This window comes from Carcharodon carcharias, chromosome 13, assembly GCF_017639515.1.
Source record: "Carcharodon carcharias isolate sCarCar2 chromosome 13, sCarCar2.pri, whole genome shotgun sequence".
Taxonomy (NCBI): Eukaryota; Metazoa; Chordata; class Chondrichthyes; order Lamniformes; family Lamnidae; genus Carcharodon; species Carcharodon carcharias.
In genome coordinates, this window is record NC_054479.1 from 55133976 (window position 1) to 55151422 (window position 17447).

Genomic DNA, 17447 nt, shown 5'->3' on the forward strand with positions numbered 1-17447 from the left:
TTGGATCTTCACGGCTTCTTTCAAGCTCACTTTGCTTTAAGTCTGCTCCCTGCAGCTCTTTCTTTAACTTGGAATCCTTCTATCTACTCCTGTCATTCCTCTGTGCTTTGCCTGGGATCTCTCCCTGTCCTCCTCCCTGTGCCCTGCTCCATGGGGCGCCTTCTAATTGCACTCCTATTCAGATCACCTGACCTGCACTTTTGGGCTACTTCACTTCTTTACTTCCTTTTCTTCTGTCCAGGCACGCAGGGGCGTTCCCTGACTTTTAGAACAAAGAAACACTAACTCACTTAGCAGCCAATTCCCAGCTGGCACATGCATGAAAGTCCCTAGAGTTGCCGGGAAATGTAGTCCCTGGCCTCCAAACTCTCAAACTCTGTGTTCTAGGCCAGAAATATCCCCCCATCGGCGGAGTTTGTGCGGGGGCGGGCGCGAGCCCGATCAGCGCCCCCGATCAGGGACGTGTCACCATTTTACATGGGCGGGTCAATTAAGGCCCACCCAGCGTGATGGTCACCCGGAAACGCTGAGCGCTCTCTGTGCGGGTGGGGGGTGGGGAGGGGGGTATTCCCTGACAGGTTCTCTGCGCTCTTTCGCATATGCACGGGAAAGAGTGCAGAGATCTCCCCGAGGCACGAAGGTGCCTCGAAAATTTGTTTCAGTGCTAAAGTTTTAAATAAAGGTTTTTAACACTTATAAAACATGTCCCCTCATGTGACACTATCACAAGAGCTGGGAAATGTCAAAGAATAAATGAATACATTTTTATTAGATTTTAAAACACTTCATGAAACCTCATCCCACCTGTGGATGAGGTTTCACGAAAAACGAGAAAGCCACCTGGGCTCTTCACCTGCCCGCCAACCTTAAGGTTGGATGGGCAGCTCATTAAGTTGAATTAATTAGGTTTTAAATGGCCTTAATAGGCCTTTGATAGTTTGGCGGGTGCACAGCCAAGTCAGCTGCACGCCCGCCAAACTGAAAATCTAAATGACGTGAGGTGATATTGGGATGCCAGCCCGACATTACCGCGTGTTTTACGTGTCGGCGAATGGGCCCCCACCCTCCACTCACTGACGGGAAAATTCTTCCCCTAGTTAAGGTAACTTGCTCGTTGCTTGTCACAGAAGTAAACATCCGGCAATGAGTAATAAAACCTTTAAATAGGAGGTACCCCCTGCCTTTAATAAGACCTTGTTCAAGTCTTTCAAAAACTCCCCTTCAGCTAAAGTCACAACCAACACCTCATCTCCCTCCCATGACACCTTCCTATGCAATCACAGAAGGTGCAATACCTGTCCCTTTACCTCCTCCCTCATCAATGTCCAAGGGCCCAATCACTCATTTCAGGTGAAGAAGCGCTTCACTTGCACCTCCTTCAATTTGGTCTACTGCATTCGCTGCTCCCAATGCAGTCTCCTCTACTTTGGAGAGATCAAACGCAGACTGGATGACCGCTTTGCAGAACACTTTTGGTCTGTCCACTAGCATGACCCAGACTTTCCTGTCACTTGCCATCTCAACTACCCATCCTGCTCTCATGCCCACATGTCCGTCCTTGGCCTGCTGCAATGTTCCAGTGAAGCCCAATGCAAACTGGAAGAACAGCACCTCATCTTCCGATTAACATTGAGATCAACAACTTCAGACCATAAACTCTCTCATCCATCCTCAACCCCCTTTTATCTTCTTTTTTAATTTTAATGTTTTCATTTTAATGTTTTCATTTTTTTATGTTTATTTTTTTATCCACTTATTTTTATTTGTACTTTTTTTGCAAAAATATACTTTATTCATAAACCTTCAACAACATTTCAAACCATTTCAAAATCACCATCACAAAAATACAATCAGGTTCAACTTTTACAACATGAATCACAAGCTGAATCAGTACAATCAACGAATATTACAATCATTGGCAGACATTCATTTTGAGCTGTACATCCCGAGGGGCTCTTTACAGTTCTCAGCCCCTTGGTGCCCTATGGCAGAAAGGTCTTAGACCCTTCCCCATTGCACCTTTGCGGCGGCTGCCCCAAGCTTTAGTGCGTCCCTCAGTACATAGTCCTGGACCTTGGAATGTGCCAGTCTGCAACACTCGGTCAGGGACAACTCTTTGTGTTGGAAGACCAACAAGTTACGGGCAGACCAAAGAGCGTCTTTTACCGAGTTGATGATCCTCCAGCTGCAGTTGATGTTTGTCTCGGTGTGTGTCCCTTATTTTTATTTGTACTAATTTTCTATTTTTATTCGTTGTTTTATCCCCACCTTTTATCCTATTTTCAATCTTTTTTCCCACCAGCGTCCCACCCCAACAAGGGCCATCTGTCACTTGTTCATGTTGTTCTTTCTAGAGCGCTTACCCTTGTCCTGCTATTATCACATTCTGCTTTCTGCTCTTAATGCCACCATCAGTACCTCCTTTAGCCAGTATCACCATCATTAACACCCCTTTGTCCTTTTGTCCTTGACATCTCTGGCAATCTCTGCTTTGCCTCCACCTATCACTGGCCTTCTATCCAGCTTCACCTGCTCCACCCCCAAAACAGTATAAATTTCATTACATTTTTACTTCTCTTTAGTTCTGAAGAACATAAAGACTCAAAATGTCAACTCTTTTTTCTCTCCACAGAGGCTGTTGGACCTGCTGACTTTTTCCAGCATTTTCTGTTTTTCATTCTCCAGGCGCTATTGGTTGGGCCTTCGTTCAGTGTCATTGGCTATTGAAGGAAAGCATCTAGCATTTGATTGGAAGATCGTGTCTGGCCTTCTTGCTTTTTCTGTCGTACGATTGGTCCATTGTGATGATGGTTCAGTGGCTCGTTCTGCGATTGGTTGCTCTTGCCTCGGATTCCTGTTGGAATTGGTGCTTCGTGCTATCTGATAGGTTAGTCCGAAGCGCCATGTGGACTGTGATTGGTGGGTTGCCGGCGACGCGGTGGCTATTGGGGCGGCACGGGCCATACCTCTTCCTTTCTTGCCGGAGCTCAGGAGGTGAGTGTGAGGTTTGGAAAGAGCGGCCTAGGCCCTGGGCTGGAGAGAGCGACTCGGGCCGGAGGGAGCGGCTCGTTCCGCTGAGCTCCCAGAGTGTGCGGCGTGGTAGCCGGCCTTATGATAAGGCCCCAGTAGGGCCTGGGCCGAGCCCAGGGGCCTTGGGGATGCTGCGTCGCAACTGAGCGGCCGATTTTGACTCCCCATCCCACACGTTGGCTGCTGGGCCTGGAGGCTGGTCTCCGATACGTGTCACAGTTCCTGCCGCTTCCCATCCCCCACCCCCGGTTCATGGCCATCCAGGCTATCGATGTGCCTTTCAGTGGCCCACATGGCGCCAGTCTCCTGTCTGTCCACCCGCTGCCTGTCGAAGGAGATGCTGCTTTCAGACAGATTTGTTGAGCCCATTTATTTGAGCTGCCGCGCGCCTTTTGTAGTCCCTCATTCACTGCTGATTGTCCTGAAATAATTTCTAAGGCACTATCCCTTTTCTGAATCAGAAATTTTAAAATAAAGATCTTGCATTCTGACAAACCTCTCAATTTCAGACATCTTTTTGTTGCAAGTTAACTTATTTTGAAATGAAGTCCCTATTCTAATGTACTAATTTGATAAAGGCTGAAGGCGTTACGTGATTCAGGCAGGTTGTACAAACTTTGCGTGTGGAAGAATGAGTAGTAATTTAACCAAGACCTTAGAATCTTAAGACAATTCAAAAGAATACATTAAAAACATTGTTTCTTCTCATTGCGAATTCCAGAGTAAGAGGCATAACAAAGTTAAGATAGGCAGTTTATTAATGAAGTCACTTTCTCCACACAAAAGGCGCTAGAAATTGCAATCATCCATTATCTAATTGAATGCCCTGTTTCAATAATCCAGATTAAGGGTAGATATTGACCAGGAGACTGCAGAGCACTCCCCTGCTCTTTGAACAATTTTATATGACTTCACGTCCACCTGAAAGGCTAGACTGGGCCATAGTTTAAGCTCTCAACTGAAAGAAAGTGCCTCCTGGATTGGAGCACTTGGATCAATGCTACATGTCAGTCTGGGTTATGTGGTCAACTCTTTGGACTGCTTCTTGATGCCATCACCATCTGATTCTGAGGTGAGAGTCCATCACTAAGCCAGATTGACAATGTGCACGGGAGCTATTGTCCCTGTGGTAGCTTTACAAGTATTAATTTAATCCCTGTGCTCAAACCTGTCTCAAGCTATTGTTTAAGTTTTAATTCGCTTCCTCTTTGAAAGCCGTATATTTTTGGTAGGGCATTATTTTTTAAAATCTATCTGGGTGCAAGTCTATATTAAATATAAATGTTGGCTAGAGCTTGGCTGTGGGTGTCTCTGTGTACCAATTATTGTCCTGTTGTGCATTGCCTGTTAATCATAGAATGGCTGCAGCACAGAAGGAGGCCATTTGACCTGTTGTGTCTGTGCTGGCTCTCTGAAGGTGCAATTCACCTAGGACCACTCCCTTGACTTTTCCCTGTATCCCTGCAAGTTGTTTTTTCCTTCATGATAATGATCCCATTACCTTTTGAGATCCTCAATTGAGCCTGCCTCCACTATACTCCCAGGCAGTGCATTCTAGATCCTAATCACTGCATTTTTCATCATGTCTCCATGACTTCTTTTGCCAAGTATCTTATGTCTGAACTCTCTGGTTCTCAATCCTTCCACCAATAGGAACAGTTTCTCTTTATACACTGTTCAAACCTTTCATGATTTTGAATGCCTCTATCAAATTTCCTCTCAACCTTGTCTTCTTCAAGAACAGTCCCAACTTCTCCAATCTTTCTATGTGACTGAAGTTCCTCATCCCTGAATTGAATCTTTTCTGCACCCTGCCTAACACCTTCACATCAAAAGGCTTTGCTCAATGTAATTTTGTGATATGGAAAGGGCTATTTTGAATACTTATGCTTTTCACAATAAGTCATGATACCTCCAGGGAGGCAAGAAGGATGTGTGGATCAGTGCTATGCTTAAGTAAAACCTCCCAGACACCCACCAACGTCCAGCCAGAGACACTGTCCTTTCTGACTGCTAGGCAGGGGAGGAAATTTGGCAACTCCTTCGGATCCAATTGGAGTTGGGGATTCCTTCACAATGAGCAGTGACGGGGCTGAGGATTCCCAAAGGATCAGAATTCACTGCAACTGTGTGTGATGGCCAGGAATGGAGAGAAAATAAACATAAGCTGATTCCATATGCTTCCAGCAGGACTTGCTAGTGGAAATGCTACTCTGATTCAACCAATAGTGCAGTGGCATCACTTTTGCTTTTTAGGTCAGTCCACTAGGACTGGAGCCCTCATTTCCAGACTGAGGAATAACAAAATAGTAACACTGCACTGATAAATTTTTCAAGAAGCAAGTGAATTTGAGGGGCTGCTAAAGCTGCAGGAAGGAGCTGTTCAAGCCAATCTGAGTCCCATCTTTCCCCAGCATCCCTGTACTTTCCAAAAGAAGTTGGTTTTTGAGAGGAGTTCCAATCTTGGCTAATTCGATTTGGGGTACTAGGCGTACGTGTTAAATGCTGCTATTAAAGGGACTGAAGCTTTTAAATGATAACGGATGGTACCATATTGCCTTACCTGAGGAATTTCTTCATTTTGTTGTCCTATGAATCCTCACCTCATCGTACTTTTTCTCATCCTGCAGTAAGATCTTGTCTTTAAACCAGCCTGTGGCAATCCTTGGAAGCACTTAAAGATGCCCAGGGAAGACCGAGCTACGTGGAAGTCCAACTATTTTTTGAAAATTATTGTGAGTATAACCTTCTGTTTTACCATTAGCTGTCCAAACTGCCTGTTTTCTTAGAACTGATGAAAGTGGAGTTAAATGAAAGAGTATTGTAAAACAGGCCAGGAATTCTGCCCCATCAGAAGTCAAAATTCAATAAATATTAGATTTTAAATACTCTTAAATACAGTTGCTATATTAATAATTTGATAGTAGCCTTTATGTAGCAGTGATCATAACATGATTAAATTTCACATTCAGTTTGAGAAAGAGAAGAGTGGGTCTAAAACTACTTTTTTAAACTTAAAGGCATTGGAAAGGGTATGAATTCAGAGCTGGCCAAAGTATACTGGGAAAATAGTTTAAGGGGTAGAAATGCAGTGGCGGACATTTAAGGAGATGTTTCATAATGTTCAGCAAAGATACATTCTAATGAGAAAGAAAGACTGGAAGAAGAATGCGCCATCTGTGTCTAACTATGTAAGTTAAAGGTAGTATCGAATTGAAAGAAAAGGCATACAATTCTGTGAAGATTAGTGATAGGTCAGAAAACACAACAGAATTTGAAAAACAGCAAAGAATGACTAAAAGAGAAATTAGAGTATGAGAGAAAAGAGTTTCTACAAGTATTTTAAAAGGAAGAGTTACTGAAAGGAGCGTGGGTCCTCTAGAGAACGAGTCTGGGGAATTAATAGGAAATATGGAAAGGGCAGAAACATTGAAAAGATATTGTCTGCCTTCACTGTAGAAGACACAAATAACATTCCCAGAAATATCTGTAACTCAAGAAGCAAAAGGGAGGGAGGAACTTAAAACAATTACAATCACCAGAAAAAGGATATTGAGAAAACAAGTTACCGGGACCCGATGGACCTATCCTTGTGTCCTAAAAGAATTGGCTGCAGAAATAGGTACCTTGGAAGAATTGAACACACATTTTGACTCTGTCTTCACAAAAGAGGACACAAATAATTTCCCAAAACTGTTAGGGAACCAAGGATCCAGTGAGAGGGAGGAATTGAAGAAAATTAGTATTTTAAAAATGGTGCTAGAGAAATTAATGGGATTAAAGCCGAAAAATTCTCAGGGCCTGATTATCTACATCCCAGAGTACTAAAGAAAGTGGCCGTGGAAATATTAGATGCATTGGTCATCTTCCAAACTTCTTTAGATTCTGGGGCAGTTCCTACAGATTGGAGGGTGGTACATGGAACCTCACTATTTAAAAAGGGAGGGAGAGAAAAAAACAGAATTACAGACCAGTTAGCCTAACATCAGTAGTGGGAAAAATGCTAGAGTCTATTATAAAAGACGTGGTAACAGAACACTTGGAAAGCATTAATGGGATTAGACAAAGTTAGCATGGATTTATGAAAAGGAAACCATGCTTAACTAATTTACTGAAGGTTTTTGAGGATGTAACTAGTAGAATAGATAAGGGAGAACCAGTGGATGTGGTGTATTTGGATTTCAAGAAGGCTTTTGATAAGGTCCTACAAGAGGCTAGTGGGCAAAATTGAAGTACATGGGATTGGGAGTAATATCCTGGCATGGATTGAGAATTGGTTGACAGACCTGAAATAGAGTGGGAATAAATGGACCTTTTTCCGGATGGCGGGTGGTGACTAGTGGTGTACCGCAGGGATCAGTGCTTGGGCCCCAGCTATTCACAGTATATATAAATGACTTGGATGAAGAAACCAAATGCAATATTTCCAAGTTTGCTGATGACAAAACTGGATGGGGTTGTGAGGTGGATGCAAGGAAGCTTCATGGCGATTTAGACCAATGTGTGTGTGGGCAAACACATGGCAGACACAGTATAATGTGGAAAAATGTGAAGTTATACGCTTCGGTGTGAAAAACAGAAAGGCAGTATTATTTAAAGTTGATGTATTGGGAAATAGGGATGTACAAAGGGATCTGGGTGTCCTTATACAACATTCAATGAAAGTAAACAGGCAGGTGAATAGAGCAATTAGGAAGGCAAATGGTATGCTGGTATTCATTGCAAGAGGATTTGAGTTCAGAAGTAGGGATGCCTTACTGCAGTTATACAAGGCCTTGGTGAGACCACACCTGGAGTATTGCATGCAGTTTTAGTCTCCCTACCTAAGAAAGGATATACTTGCCATGGAGAGAATGCAGCGAAGGTTCACTAGGCTGATACCAGGGATGGCAGGACTGTTGCATAAGGGGAGATTGGTTTGACTGGGCCTGTATTCATTAGAGTTTAGAAGAATGAGAGGGGATCTGATTGAAAGGTGTAAAATTCTAACAGGGCTAGATAGACTAGATGCAGGGAGGATGTTTCCCTGGGTTGGGAGCCTAGAACCAGGGGCCACAGTCTCAGGATACAGGGCAGGCCATTTAGGACTGAGATGAAAGAAATAATTCACTCAGAAGGTGGTCAACCTGTGGAGTTCTCTACCACAGAAGACTGTGGAGGCCAGGTCACTGAGTGTATTCAAGAAGGAAATTGATAATTTTTTGGATATTAGGGGCATCAAGGGGTATGGAGAGAAAGCAGGAATATGGCGTTGAGATAGAGAATCAGCCATGATTGTATTGAATGGCAGAGCAGGTTCAAAGGGCCAAATGGCCTACTCCTCCTAGTTTCTATGTTGTAACTTTCCAGAATTTCCTTGATTCTGGAAAGATCCTATCAGGTTGGAAAATTGTAAATGCAACTCCTCTATTCAAGAAAGGAAAGAGACAGAAAGCAGGAAACTACAGACCAATTACCTTAACATCTGTCATAAGTAAAATTCTAGAATCTTATTATTAAGCTGGTTATAGCAGGGCAGTTAAAAATATTAATGGTTTTGTGAAAGGGCGATCATGTTTGACTAATTTATTAGAGTTCTTTTGAGGAAGTAACAAGTAACATGGATATAGGGGAACCTGTGGATGTGGTATACTTAGATTTCCAAAAGGTGTTTGATATTGTGCCACATCAAAGGTTACTAAATAAGGCAAAGTAAGAGCTCCTGGTGTAGGGGGAACATGGATAGAGGATTGAATGGCCAGCAGGAAGCAGAGAGTAGGGATAAATGGGTCACTTTCGGGTTGGGGAGATGTAACCGGTGGTGTGCGAAAGGGATCAGTGCTGGAGCTGAACAATTTACAATCTATATCAATGACTTAGATGAAGGGACAAAAAGTATGGTTGCTAAATTTGCTGACGACACAAAGATAGGTGGAAAGTAAAATGTGAAGAGCACATGAAGAGTCTACAAAGTGACTTAGATAGGTTAAGTGAATGGGCAAAGAATTAGCAGATGGAGTATAATGTGAAAAAATGTGAACCGGTTCAATTTGGCAGGAAGGACTGACAAGCAGTTTATTATTTAAATAGAAAAAGATTGGAAATCTGCAGTGTAGAGAGATCTGAATGTTGATCATCTTTAAGACACCCTAACACCGTTCCTTCATTGTTACTGGGCCAAATTCCTGGAACTCCATCCCTAACAGCACTGTGAGTGTGCTTACACCACATGGACTGCAGCAATTCAAGAAGGTGGCTCACCACCACTTTACTGAGGACAATTAAGGATGGGCAACAAATGCTGGCGTTGCCAGTGGCACACTCATCCCATGAACAATTGAACTCTGCCTTGTAGCCCAGCAAGGAGCCAATCTCAAGAAAATTGGTAGTAGGTGCATATTTGTGCTGTAAATCTTTGTTTCATATGAAGAAACTGAGAGCTGAGTGGGACCTGGTGTGCTTATACATACTTACAATTTACCTGTGATTTCTCTTCAGCAACTATTGGATGACTATCCAAAATGTTTCATTGTTGGGGCAGACAATGTTGGGTCCAAACAGATGCAGCACATCCGTATATCACTGCGTGGCAAAGCCGTCGTGTTGATGGGAAAGAATACCATGATGCGCAAAGCCATCCGAGGCCACCTGGAGAACAATCCTGCTCTAGAAAAGTAAGCGAGGTGCCCAAGTATACGTTTTCTGGTGGTTTTGGTCATGCGTGAATTGATGCAATTGTTTTGTATGTGTGGCATTGCTCTAAAATCTCGTTTCTCGCCAGGCTTCTGCCTCATATCCGTGGCAATGTTGGCTTTGTATTCACTAAGGAGGATTTGTGCGAGATCCGTGACCTGCTGCTGTCCAACAAGGTAAAAACTCTTGGGCTGCTCCTCTGATAAATTTGATATGATAAAAAGAGTTCAATGTAGAAATCTCTTTGTATAGAATTGATTGGATTTTTCAGCCACTTTTTGATTGATTTTGATCTATATTCAAACTAAAAATATCTAGTTTTTTTTGCACTGATATGACATTCCTGTGTTAGTGGAATTACATTCTGCCATGATAGGGGCCTATAATACTGTCCAAGTGTTGCTATCTTCATCTGTGAAAGGCTTTATTTGGAGAGCTTACTTGTTGTTTTATGGAACATGAAAGATTTACGTTAACAAGTTTTATAGTTCTGCCTGTGTTGTTCAATGCCGAATTTCACACTGTCCTGCTGTGTCTTTATCCCAAGAGTGCTAATTTATTGTGTTTCTTCCACAGGTTCCAGCTGCTGCTCGTGCTGGTGCGATTGCCCCTTGTGAGGTTACTGTGCCAAGTCAAAACACAGGTTTGGGTCCTGAGAAGACCTCCTTTTTCCAGGCTTTGGGCATCACCACTAAGATCTCCAGAGGAACCATTGAAATTTTGGTGAGTGCTGATGAATGGAGGTGTGAACCTCGTGCATGTTCGTTTTATTTGCAGTTTTCCTTTCATCAACATACTGACTGAAACCTGCTTCTTACTGGTTTCAATTTCTTAGTTCTCCTACCAGTTTTACCAATTGGCTTGAAAATTGACATGCTTGCTCCTGTGATTTTCTGAAACCTTGGACAGTTTTTGTGATCGTTTTCATTGGCCCAGATCTTCCTGTCAGTGTCAGAAAGGGTGTGTCCAAAGTTGACTCTGGCTTAATCTTCCCATTTACCACTTTACGCTGGAAGATTTCCACCTTCTGATGTCGTCTTCAGCAGGGATGCAGGGACAAATTGTCAGGTGTAATTCCGAAGCAGCCACATGCCCTTTTCTCAACATGAATTGAAGACACACCCCTTAAATTCTGTCTTCAGTTCATTGATTTACATTGTTTTAAATGAAGCTGTATCATCTGAAATGCACAGCCTCCCGCCACTGACAGTTATAAACCCCCAACGATGTTCATACCCCCTCCCTCAACCCTTGTCAAAGGTTCAACCCCATTCCCCTACCCCTGACAATGTTCACCCCGTTCCCTCACCCACCAGCAGTGTTCACCCCCTTCTCTCACCTGCCAAAAATCTTCAATCTGCCACTCCCCGACTATACTGACTCTTCCAACGTTAGCCGGACAGGTGCCAGGGATTCTAGAATGTGAATCGGGGAGGGGTTGAACATTCCCAGGAGGGAGGTACACTTTGTAAGTTCTGGAGTGTTTTGACACTCAGCTGATTTACTCAAGAGATTTGCTGATTTTATATCTGCTGTGAAACACTTAATTAATTCCATGTAAAAACTGGGATAAGTATAGGACAAACAGCCCAAGTCTCCTTGGTTCTGGCCATCTGATCCACTGTCTTCGGAATCACGGAGCAGCCTGGGCAGTGTAAAACTGGCAATGGAACATTGAACTTCCTGCATAAGTGCCAAGGGTATGCACACGTCGGGACTCCCTCCCCATATTGGGAGATTTGGCCATTGAACTAATAGGTTCACTGTTCTTTGAGTCATTTAGTTTTATTGTAGAATTCTAGGATTTTTATTGCTAATCTGGGGATTCCATTATATTTGATATTATTCCTGTTGATTTATTGACCAAATATGTTTTAATGCGATTGACAGAATTTTTTTATTAGTTTGATGTTTGTGAGGTTATTTTAAGAATTTCTTCACTTTTTTCTGATAATGTCAATTGGTGGCCTTGATCAGATTTTCTTCTAGCATCCTGAATTTTTTTCCCCCCTTAATTAATTTGACCTAATCCCAGACCGATGCTGTTTCTAGAGTTGAATCAACAGCCGTAAGATTATAGCTCCTGATTTATCTTTAAAACTTGAATTAATTCTTGGCACTTTCCTTTACTGTTAGTTGCTTTTTAGTGTGGAATATTGTCTCCTTATCCTGACAAATGATTGACTTATCCTGTAGAGTGATGTGCAACTCATCAAGATTGGTGACAAGGTGGGAGCCAGTGAAGCCACTCTGCTGAACATGTTGAACATCTCTCCCTTCTCCTATGGCTTGGTGATCAAGCAGGTTTATGACAATGGCAGTGTGTACAACCCTGAGGTCCTCGATATCACTGAAGAAACTCTGCAGAAGTGTTTCCTGGAGGTACGTGAACGAATTGCTGAAGCTTGTTGCTTGGGATTTCATAAACTATGAAAATCTTGTCTGTTTTGGATTCAGCATATTGTCAGTTTTGCATCTTGTGCAAACAAATTTAACGTTCATAAGTTGAAGTTGCAAAATATTAGCTCCCAATGATCTTTCATCAGCCAAGCTGCTAAATGATGTGCCACATACTTTTGCCTTCAGGTACAAGCATCCATTGTTGTTAAATGGTCAAAGGGAACCATGCACAAATAAGACGGATTTCCAGTGGTGCCTTGAGCTGGGGTGGGGCTGCATTACATTTTCATTCAAAGCCGTAGCTTGCCCTTTCTTGCTGTGATTTTTACCCATCGGTTCATTGTTTACGCAGGGAGTTCGTAATGTGGCCAGTGTGTGCCTGCAGATTGGTTATCCAACCATTGCCTCTATACCTCACTCCATCATCAACGGCTACAAGAGGGTGCTGGCTGTCGCTGTGGAGACAGACTACTCCTTCCCATTAGCTGAAAAGGTAATGGTCAAAGTGTCTTTAAGTTGAATTCCAACTCTTCAAATGTAAATGAATCCATTGTCTTATAAATTACAAGTTCACTGCTGATGTTTATGGATGAGGATGTCCAGTCAGCCGGCTTGAATCCTGAATGAGACTGAAGTTTTCCATTGCAGCATTTAATTGTTCTTAATTCATATCTGTGCTCACTCTATTGCTGTAACTGGGATTCCATTAAATGCAGTCAGAATCTTACAACACAGAATTATTGATCATTTTGTTTTTTCAGATCATTTGCCACTTCCTCTTATCCTGGAAATTAATTTTATTTTCTGGATTTACATTTCTTCATTACTCATCTATCTACCAATGCAAGAGCAACACAAAGTTTCAATTTTTTCCTCATAATCCAGACAAGAGAACCTGACACTAAGATGGAGTCTGAGTAGAGTACTGTATATAATTTGATAACCTGAATTGTGCTCCTTCAGATCAGTATGGTTCAGCTTTGTTGATTGCTGCTCTGTTTGGACATTTTCAGTATTGAGTCTAAGACTCCAGGGTCTCATTCAATTTCAACCATAAACCTTTATCTACTGGTGACTAAAGAGAGTGTAATGGGGTGTGGTGCGGTGGGTATGAGGGGTGTTGGAGGATTTACTGCAGGCTGATATCCTAATGATACAGTGGTTAAAATAAATTTTGGTCCATCTATGAAGCAGTTCAACAGATTGATTAGTCAGTAAGCACTGCTATCTGTTTGTAAATGCACATTTGCATTCAGCAACACTTAACTGGACTTTTTAGAGGCTGCTTTCTCTTAATGCTTTTTCTCTGCAGGTATCAATGATCTAAAGTTCTTCCCTGTGGTTACCCTTTATTTCTGGTGTTTAATTTGTGTCTTCTACTGTGAAGACAAAGGCAAATTATTTTTTTAATGTCTCTTCCATTTCCAAGTTGTCCGTGATAATTTCACCTATCTTTGCCTTTAAAGAACCAACATTTGCTTTTCTACTCTCTTTTGCATACCCATAAAAGCTCTTACAACCTGTTTTTATACCCCTGTCTTTAATTTACTTGCTGAATAATTTGAATTTCAATGAAATGTATTTTTGTTGAACATTTTGAATTGTTTCTTCAAATGTTTGTTTACTGCCACAACTTTTAGTCTATTTACCCAATCAACCTTGGTGATCTATTCCCTCTTATCTCTGTAATTTACTCTATTTAAGTTTAAGATTCTTGTTTGGAACTGGAGTGTGTTGCTTTCAAACATAATATGGAATTCAAATGTATTAGGATCACATTTTCTCAGGAAATCGTTTGCTCTGAGATTACTAGCTGACCCGTCTCATTGCACAATACTAGATAGCTTTATCCATAGTTGGTTCCACAATGTATTGTTCCAGAAAACTTACAAAGCATTCTTACAAACTCATCTTTCAAACCACCTTTGCCAGTCTATATGAAAATTGAAGTCCCCCATAATTCGTACATTGCCTCATTACAAGTTCCATTTTTTTGGCATTTTGCTCTGTACACCTATCTACAGTTAAGAGGCCTATTATAAACTACACCTGACTGTCTTCTGGCCTTTGTTATTCCTAATCTCCACCATATTTAATTCTACTTTCTGAACTTGTAACCCAGATCCTTTTATCATAATTGTCCTGTCTTCCTTTACTATCAGGATTACTTCTCCTTTTCCGTTTTGTCTGTCTCTTTTTGAAATGTTGTGTACCCTGGAATACCTATTTCCAAACATTGGTCACCTTGTAACCATGTCTATAATAGCAATTAAATTTAAACTATTTATCTCTATTTGACCCACTGATTCATTTATCTTATTGTGGATGTTTCGTGCATAATTTTTAATTTTTAATTTTTAAAATTTTTTACTACTGATTTTTGAAAGGACACTATTTGCTGATGTGCTATTGTCATTAAACTTTGTTCCCATCTGTCCCACTCTGCTTGCCTTTACCCAAATCACTACGCCGTTCTTTTGTCTCTATGTTTCTCTTCGGATTTCCAAATCTTCCTTTACCTGAACCCTCACCCACTCCCCTAGTTTTAGTTTAAAGCCCTATCCATAGTCCTAGTTTGGCAATTTGCCAGGGCACTTATCTCAGTACAGTTTAATGGGAGCCCATCCCAACAAACCAGCTCCCTCTTCCCCACTACTGGTGCTCACGCCCCATGCGTTGAAATTCCTTCTTCCCACAGCACTGTTTTGAGCTGGTTGATCTAATCTGCTTGACCCTATGGCCTGTGGGTCTAGTAACAATCTGTTAGATTAACTTTGAGTTTCTGCATTTTATTTTGGGCCCTACTCATACTCTCTCAACGGAACATCTTTCTTAGTTTTACCAATGTTGTTGATCCTTACATGGACCACTTGAAGTTGTCTCAAAACACGGTGTCCTTCACCCTGGCACTAGGCAGGCAACACAGTCTTCAGAACTGTTGCAGCTATAGAGAACGCCATCCCCTGACTATACTGCCTCCTTCAGTACCACATTCCTTATCACTCTCCTCCACTTGAATGACATCCTGCACCATTGTGCCATGGGTCATTTCTCATCCACCCTACAGTCCTTGTTCTCATTCACACAGGTAACAAGTACCTTGTGCCTGTTAGCTGAGGCTTCTCCATCACTACATGCTGGATCCCCATACCTGCCCGACTCTCAGTCATGCCTTGGCCAACTCTAAAGTTCTACTTGACCTAAGGGGTGTGCCTTCCCCTGGAACAGTGCCAGGAAACTCTCCCTCTACCTGATGCCTCATATTTTCTGTAGCTTGGGCTGGAAAATCTGCAAACATTTACTTCAGAGATGGTTGCCCAGGACTGCAATATTGTACAGACTGCAATGCATTCCATAAATGCTCTTTTTCCCTTTCTGCTGAATTTCCACTTGCACCAAGTTCCCAAATCGCTGTGCAGTAGCAAGCACTGTCTACTAGAGCTTATGGCTTACATAAACTCTATATATAGTCAGTATCCTGCTACATGTAATTAACACTTGTTCAGGCAACCACTTTTGGTTGTTTGACAATTAACCACCACTGCCAGGCTGTTTCTGTTAACTGAGTATCTTAACCAGCTTGCAGTTTCTTTTGCAGTATTAAAGTTCTAAGTCAGATTCTAACTAATCTAAATTCCAGCTTGAGAATTACTTAGCAGGGAGATCCCATTTGCTCCTGACTTAATACTCGGTTCACAAAGCATTCTGTTCCTGGATCACTCTGGTGTAGAAATTGTAGACACCCTAACTAATAAATGAGCTTTTTAGATTTTAATTTTTCTTTTTAAATGCTGAAATTTGTTAAAAAAAACAATTGCAGTTTGACTTTTTAAATAGCTGTGTCTAACAGTTTATAACTCGACTTCTGGTGAATGTGATTTGTAACTGTTGCACAGATGAAAATCTGCTGTTTTTCCAATTTTTCCATTGATTCTCTTCCTGCAGCCTAGGCCCTAAGCTTTGGCATTCCATCCCTAAAACCTCCACTCCCTACTTTACTCTTCCTTTAAGGCATTCCTTAAAGCCTTCCTCCTTATCAAACTTTTGGCCACTTGTCTTGATAGCTCCTCGCCTGGCTCAGTGCCAAATTTTGATTATTCTTCTATGAGTGCATTGTGGCAGGTTTTGCTATTAATCACTATAAATGCAAGTTGTTTAAATGTATGCTAAGATGTTGGGCCACTGCCAGTATTCTAATTTTGAAGTGTATTGTTTTACAATGATTATTTCTTATTCTTAACAGGTGAAAACTTACCTGGCCGATCCGTCAGCTTTTGTGGCCCCTGTTGTCGAGGCTGCTCCAGTTGCTGTCAAGGAGGAAGTGAAGGAGGTGAAGGAAGAGTCTGAGGAATCGGATGATGACATGGGCTTTGGTCTGTTTGATTAAAACTCAGCTAGTCATGGCTAAGTGATAAGCCTGACCAAAATAAAGCATTTTATCTACAGAAGTGTGTTTGTGGGCTCACATTTATTTGTGTTTTATAGTTTGCTTAATGTTTTTTGTTCATTGGATTCTCAAGTTCATTCATCTATACTTATGGAGCTCCAATGGCTTGAGTTCATAAAATCTAAACCTGTTTCAGTTCCATATTGTGAAGACTGTGCAGCTTAAATGTTGCAAGTTTAGGAGGAGAGGTTTGGCATGAATATTTTGGATTTAATGTCAATTTTTATATGGATTTGGCCAAGAATCTAGACTGGGGAATGCACATGGAGGTTATCGTGGAAACACTTAAATTACATGAAATACACACCCACTGACAAAGTTGAAGCATGTGATGCTTCAAGTATTTCGTTGGGACACTAAATACTGAGACTAATCTAGGAACTGGAGTAGCTTCCAAATCAAAGCAGGAATTACTGAAAACACTCAGCAGCTTGAAGCTTCTGTAGAAAGAAAAGAAGTTTTGGGTGTTCATGTTTTATCTAAATTGCAACATGATATTAAACAGCATTAAAGGAACATGACCAGAAATAGGATAACCTGTAAAATGCCTCATATCTTTAATTTCACGTTGCCTCCTATTTTCTCATGTTACAATCACTTCTGCCATTGTAACTATCTCCCATTTTCCAATAAAGCCCTTTGGAGGTCTTTGACTTTGTGTGTGTGTGCATGTGCATTTCCTGCCCATTCCTTGCTATCTTTAAAGAAAAGTTAATCTAATTTCTAGTTTTGACCAAGGGTTGTCAGCCAAAACAAGTATTCGTTTCTCATGACTACTTGTTTCCCGCTTTTGTAGCAGATTTTCTGCACTAGCAGTTTTTTTTTGCTTTGTCCAAAATAATACAGGAAATATTTTAATTAGTGCAGTAACAGGAGCAATGTTAGTGTTTTGACAAAT

The 17447-nt window shown here is 41.6% G+C and overlaps 1 protein-coding gene across 1 annotated transcript; it reads left to right on the forward strand.

Annotated features, from left to right (window-relative positions):
* The first annotated feature begins 2947 nt into the window (after positions 1-2947).
* On the forward strand, positions 2948-16547 carry rplp0 (ribosomal protein, large, P0). The gene is made up of 8 exons (XM_041203219.1): positions 2948-2994; positions 5661-5765; positions 9508-9683; positions 9791-9878; positions 10279-10425; positions 11899-12084; positions 12455-12595; positions 16346-16547. Exons 2-8 carry the CDS (start codon positions 5712-5714, stop codon positions 16487-16489), a joined length of 936 nt encoding a protein of 311 aa, XP_041059153.1. The 5' UTR covers positions 2948-2994; positions 5661-5711; the 3' UTR covers positions 16490-16547.
* The last annotated feature ends 900 nt before the right edge of the window (positions 16548-17447 follow it).

Coding starts and splice junctions, on each gene's coding strand:
- rplp0 (XM_041203219.1), top strand. CDS start 5,712: ATGCCCAGGGAAGACCGAGCTACGTGGAAGTCCAACTATTTTTTGAAA. Junction 5,766..9,507: donor ACTATTTTTTGAAAATTATT/GTGAGTATAACC, acceptor ATTTCTCTTCAG/CAACTATTGGATGACTATCC. Junction 12,596..16,345: donor CCTTCCCATTAGCTGAAAAG/GTAATGGTCAAA, acceptor TATTCTTAACAG/GTGAAAACTTACCTGGCCGA.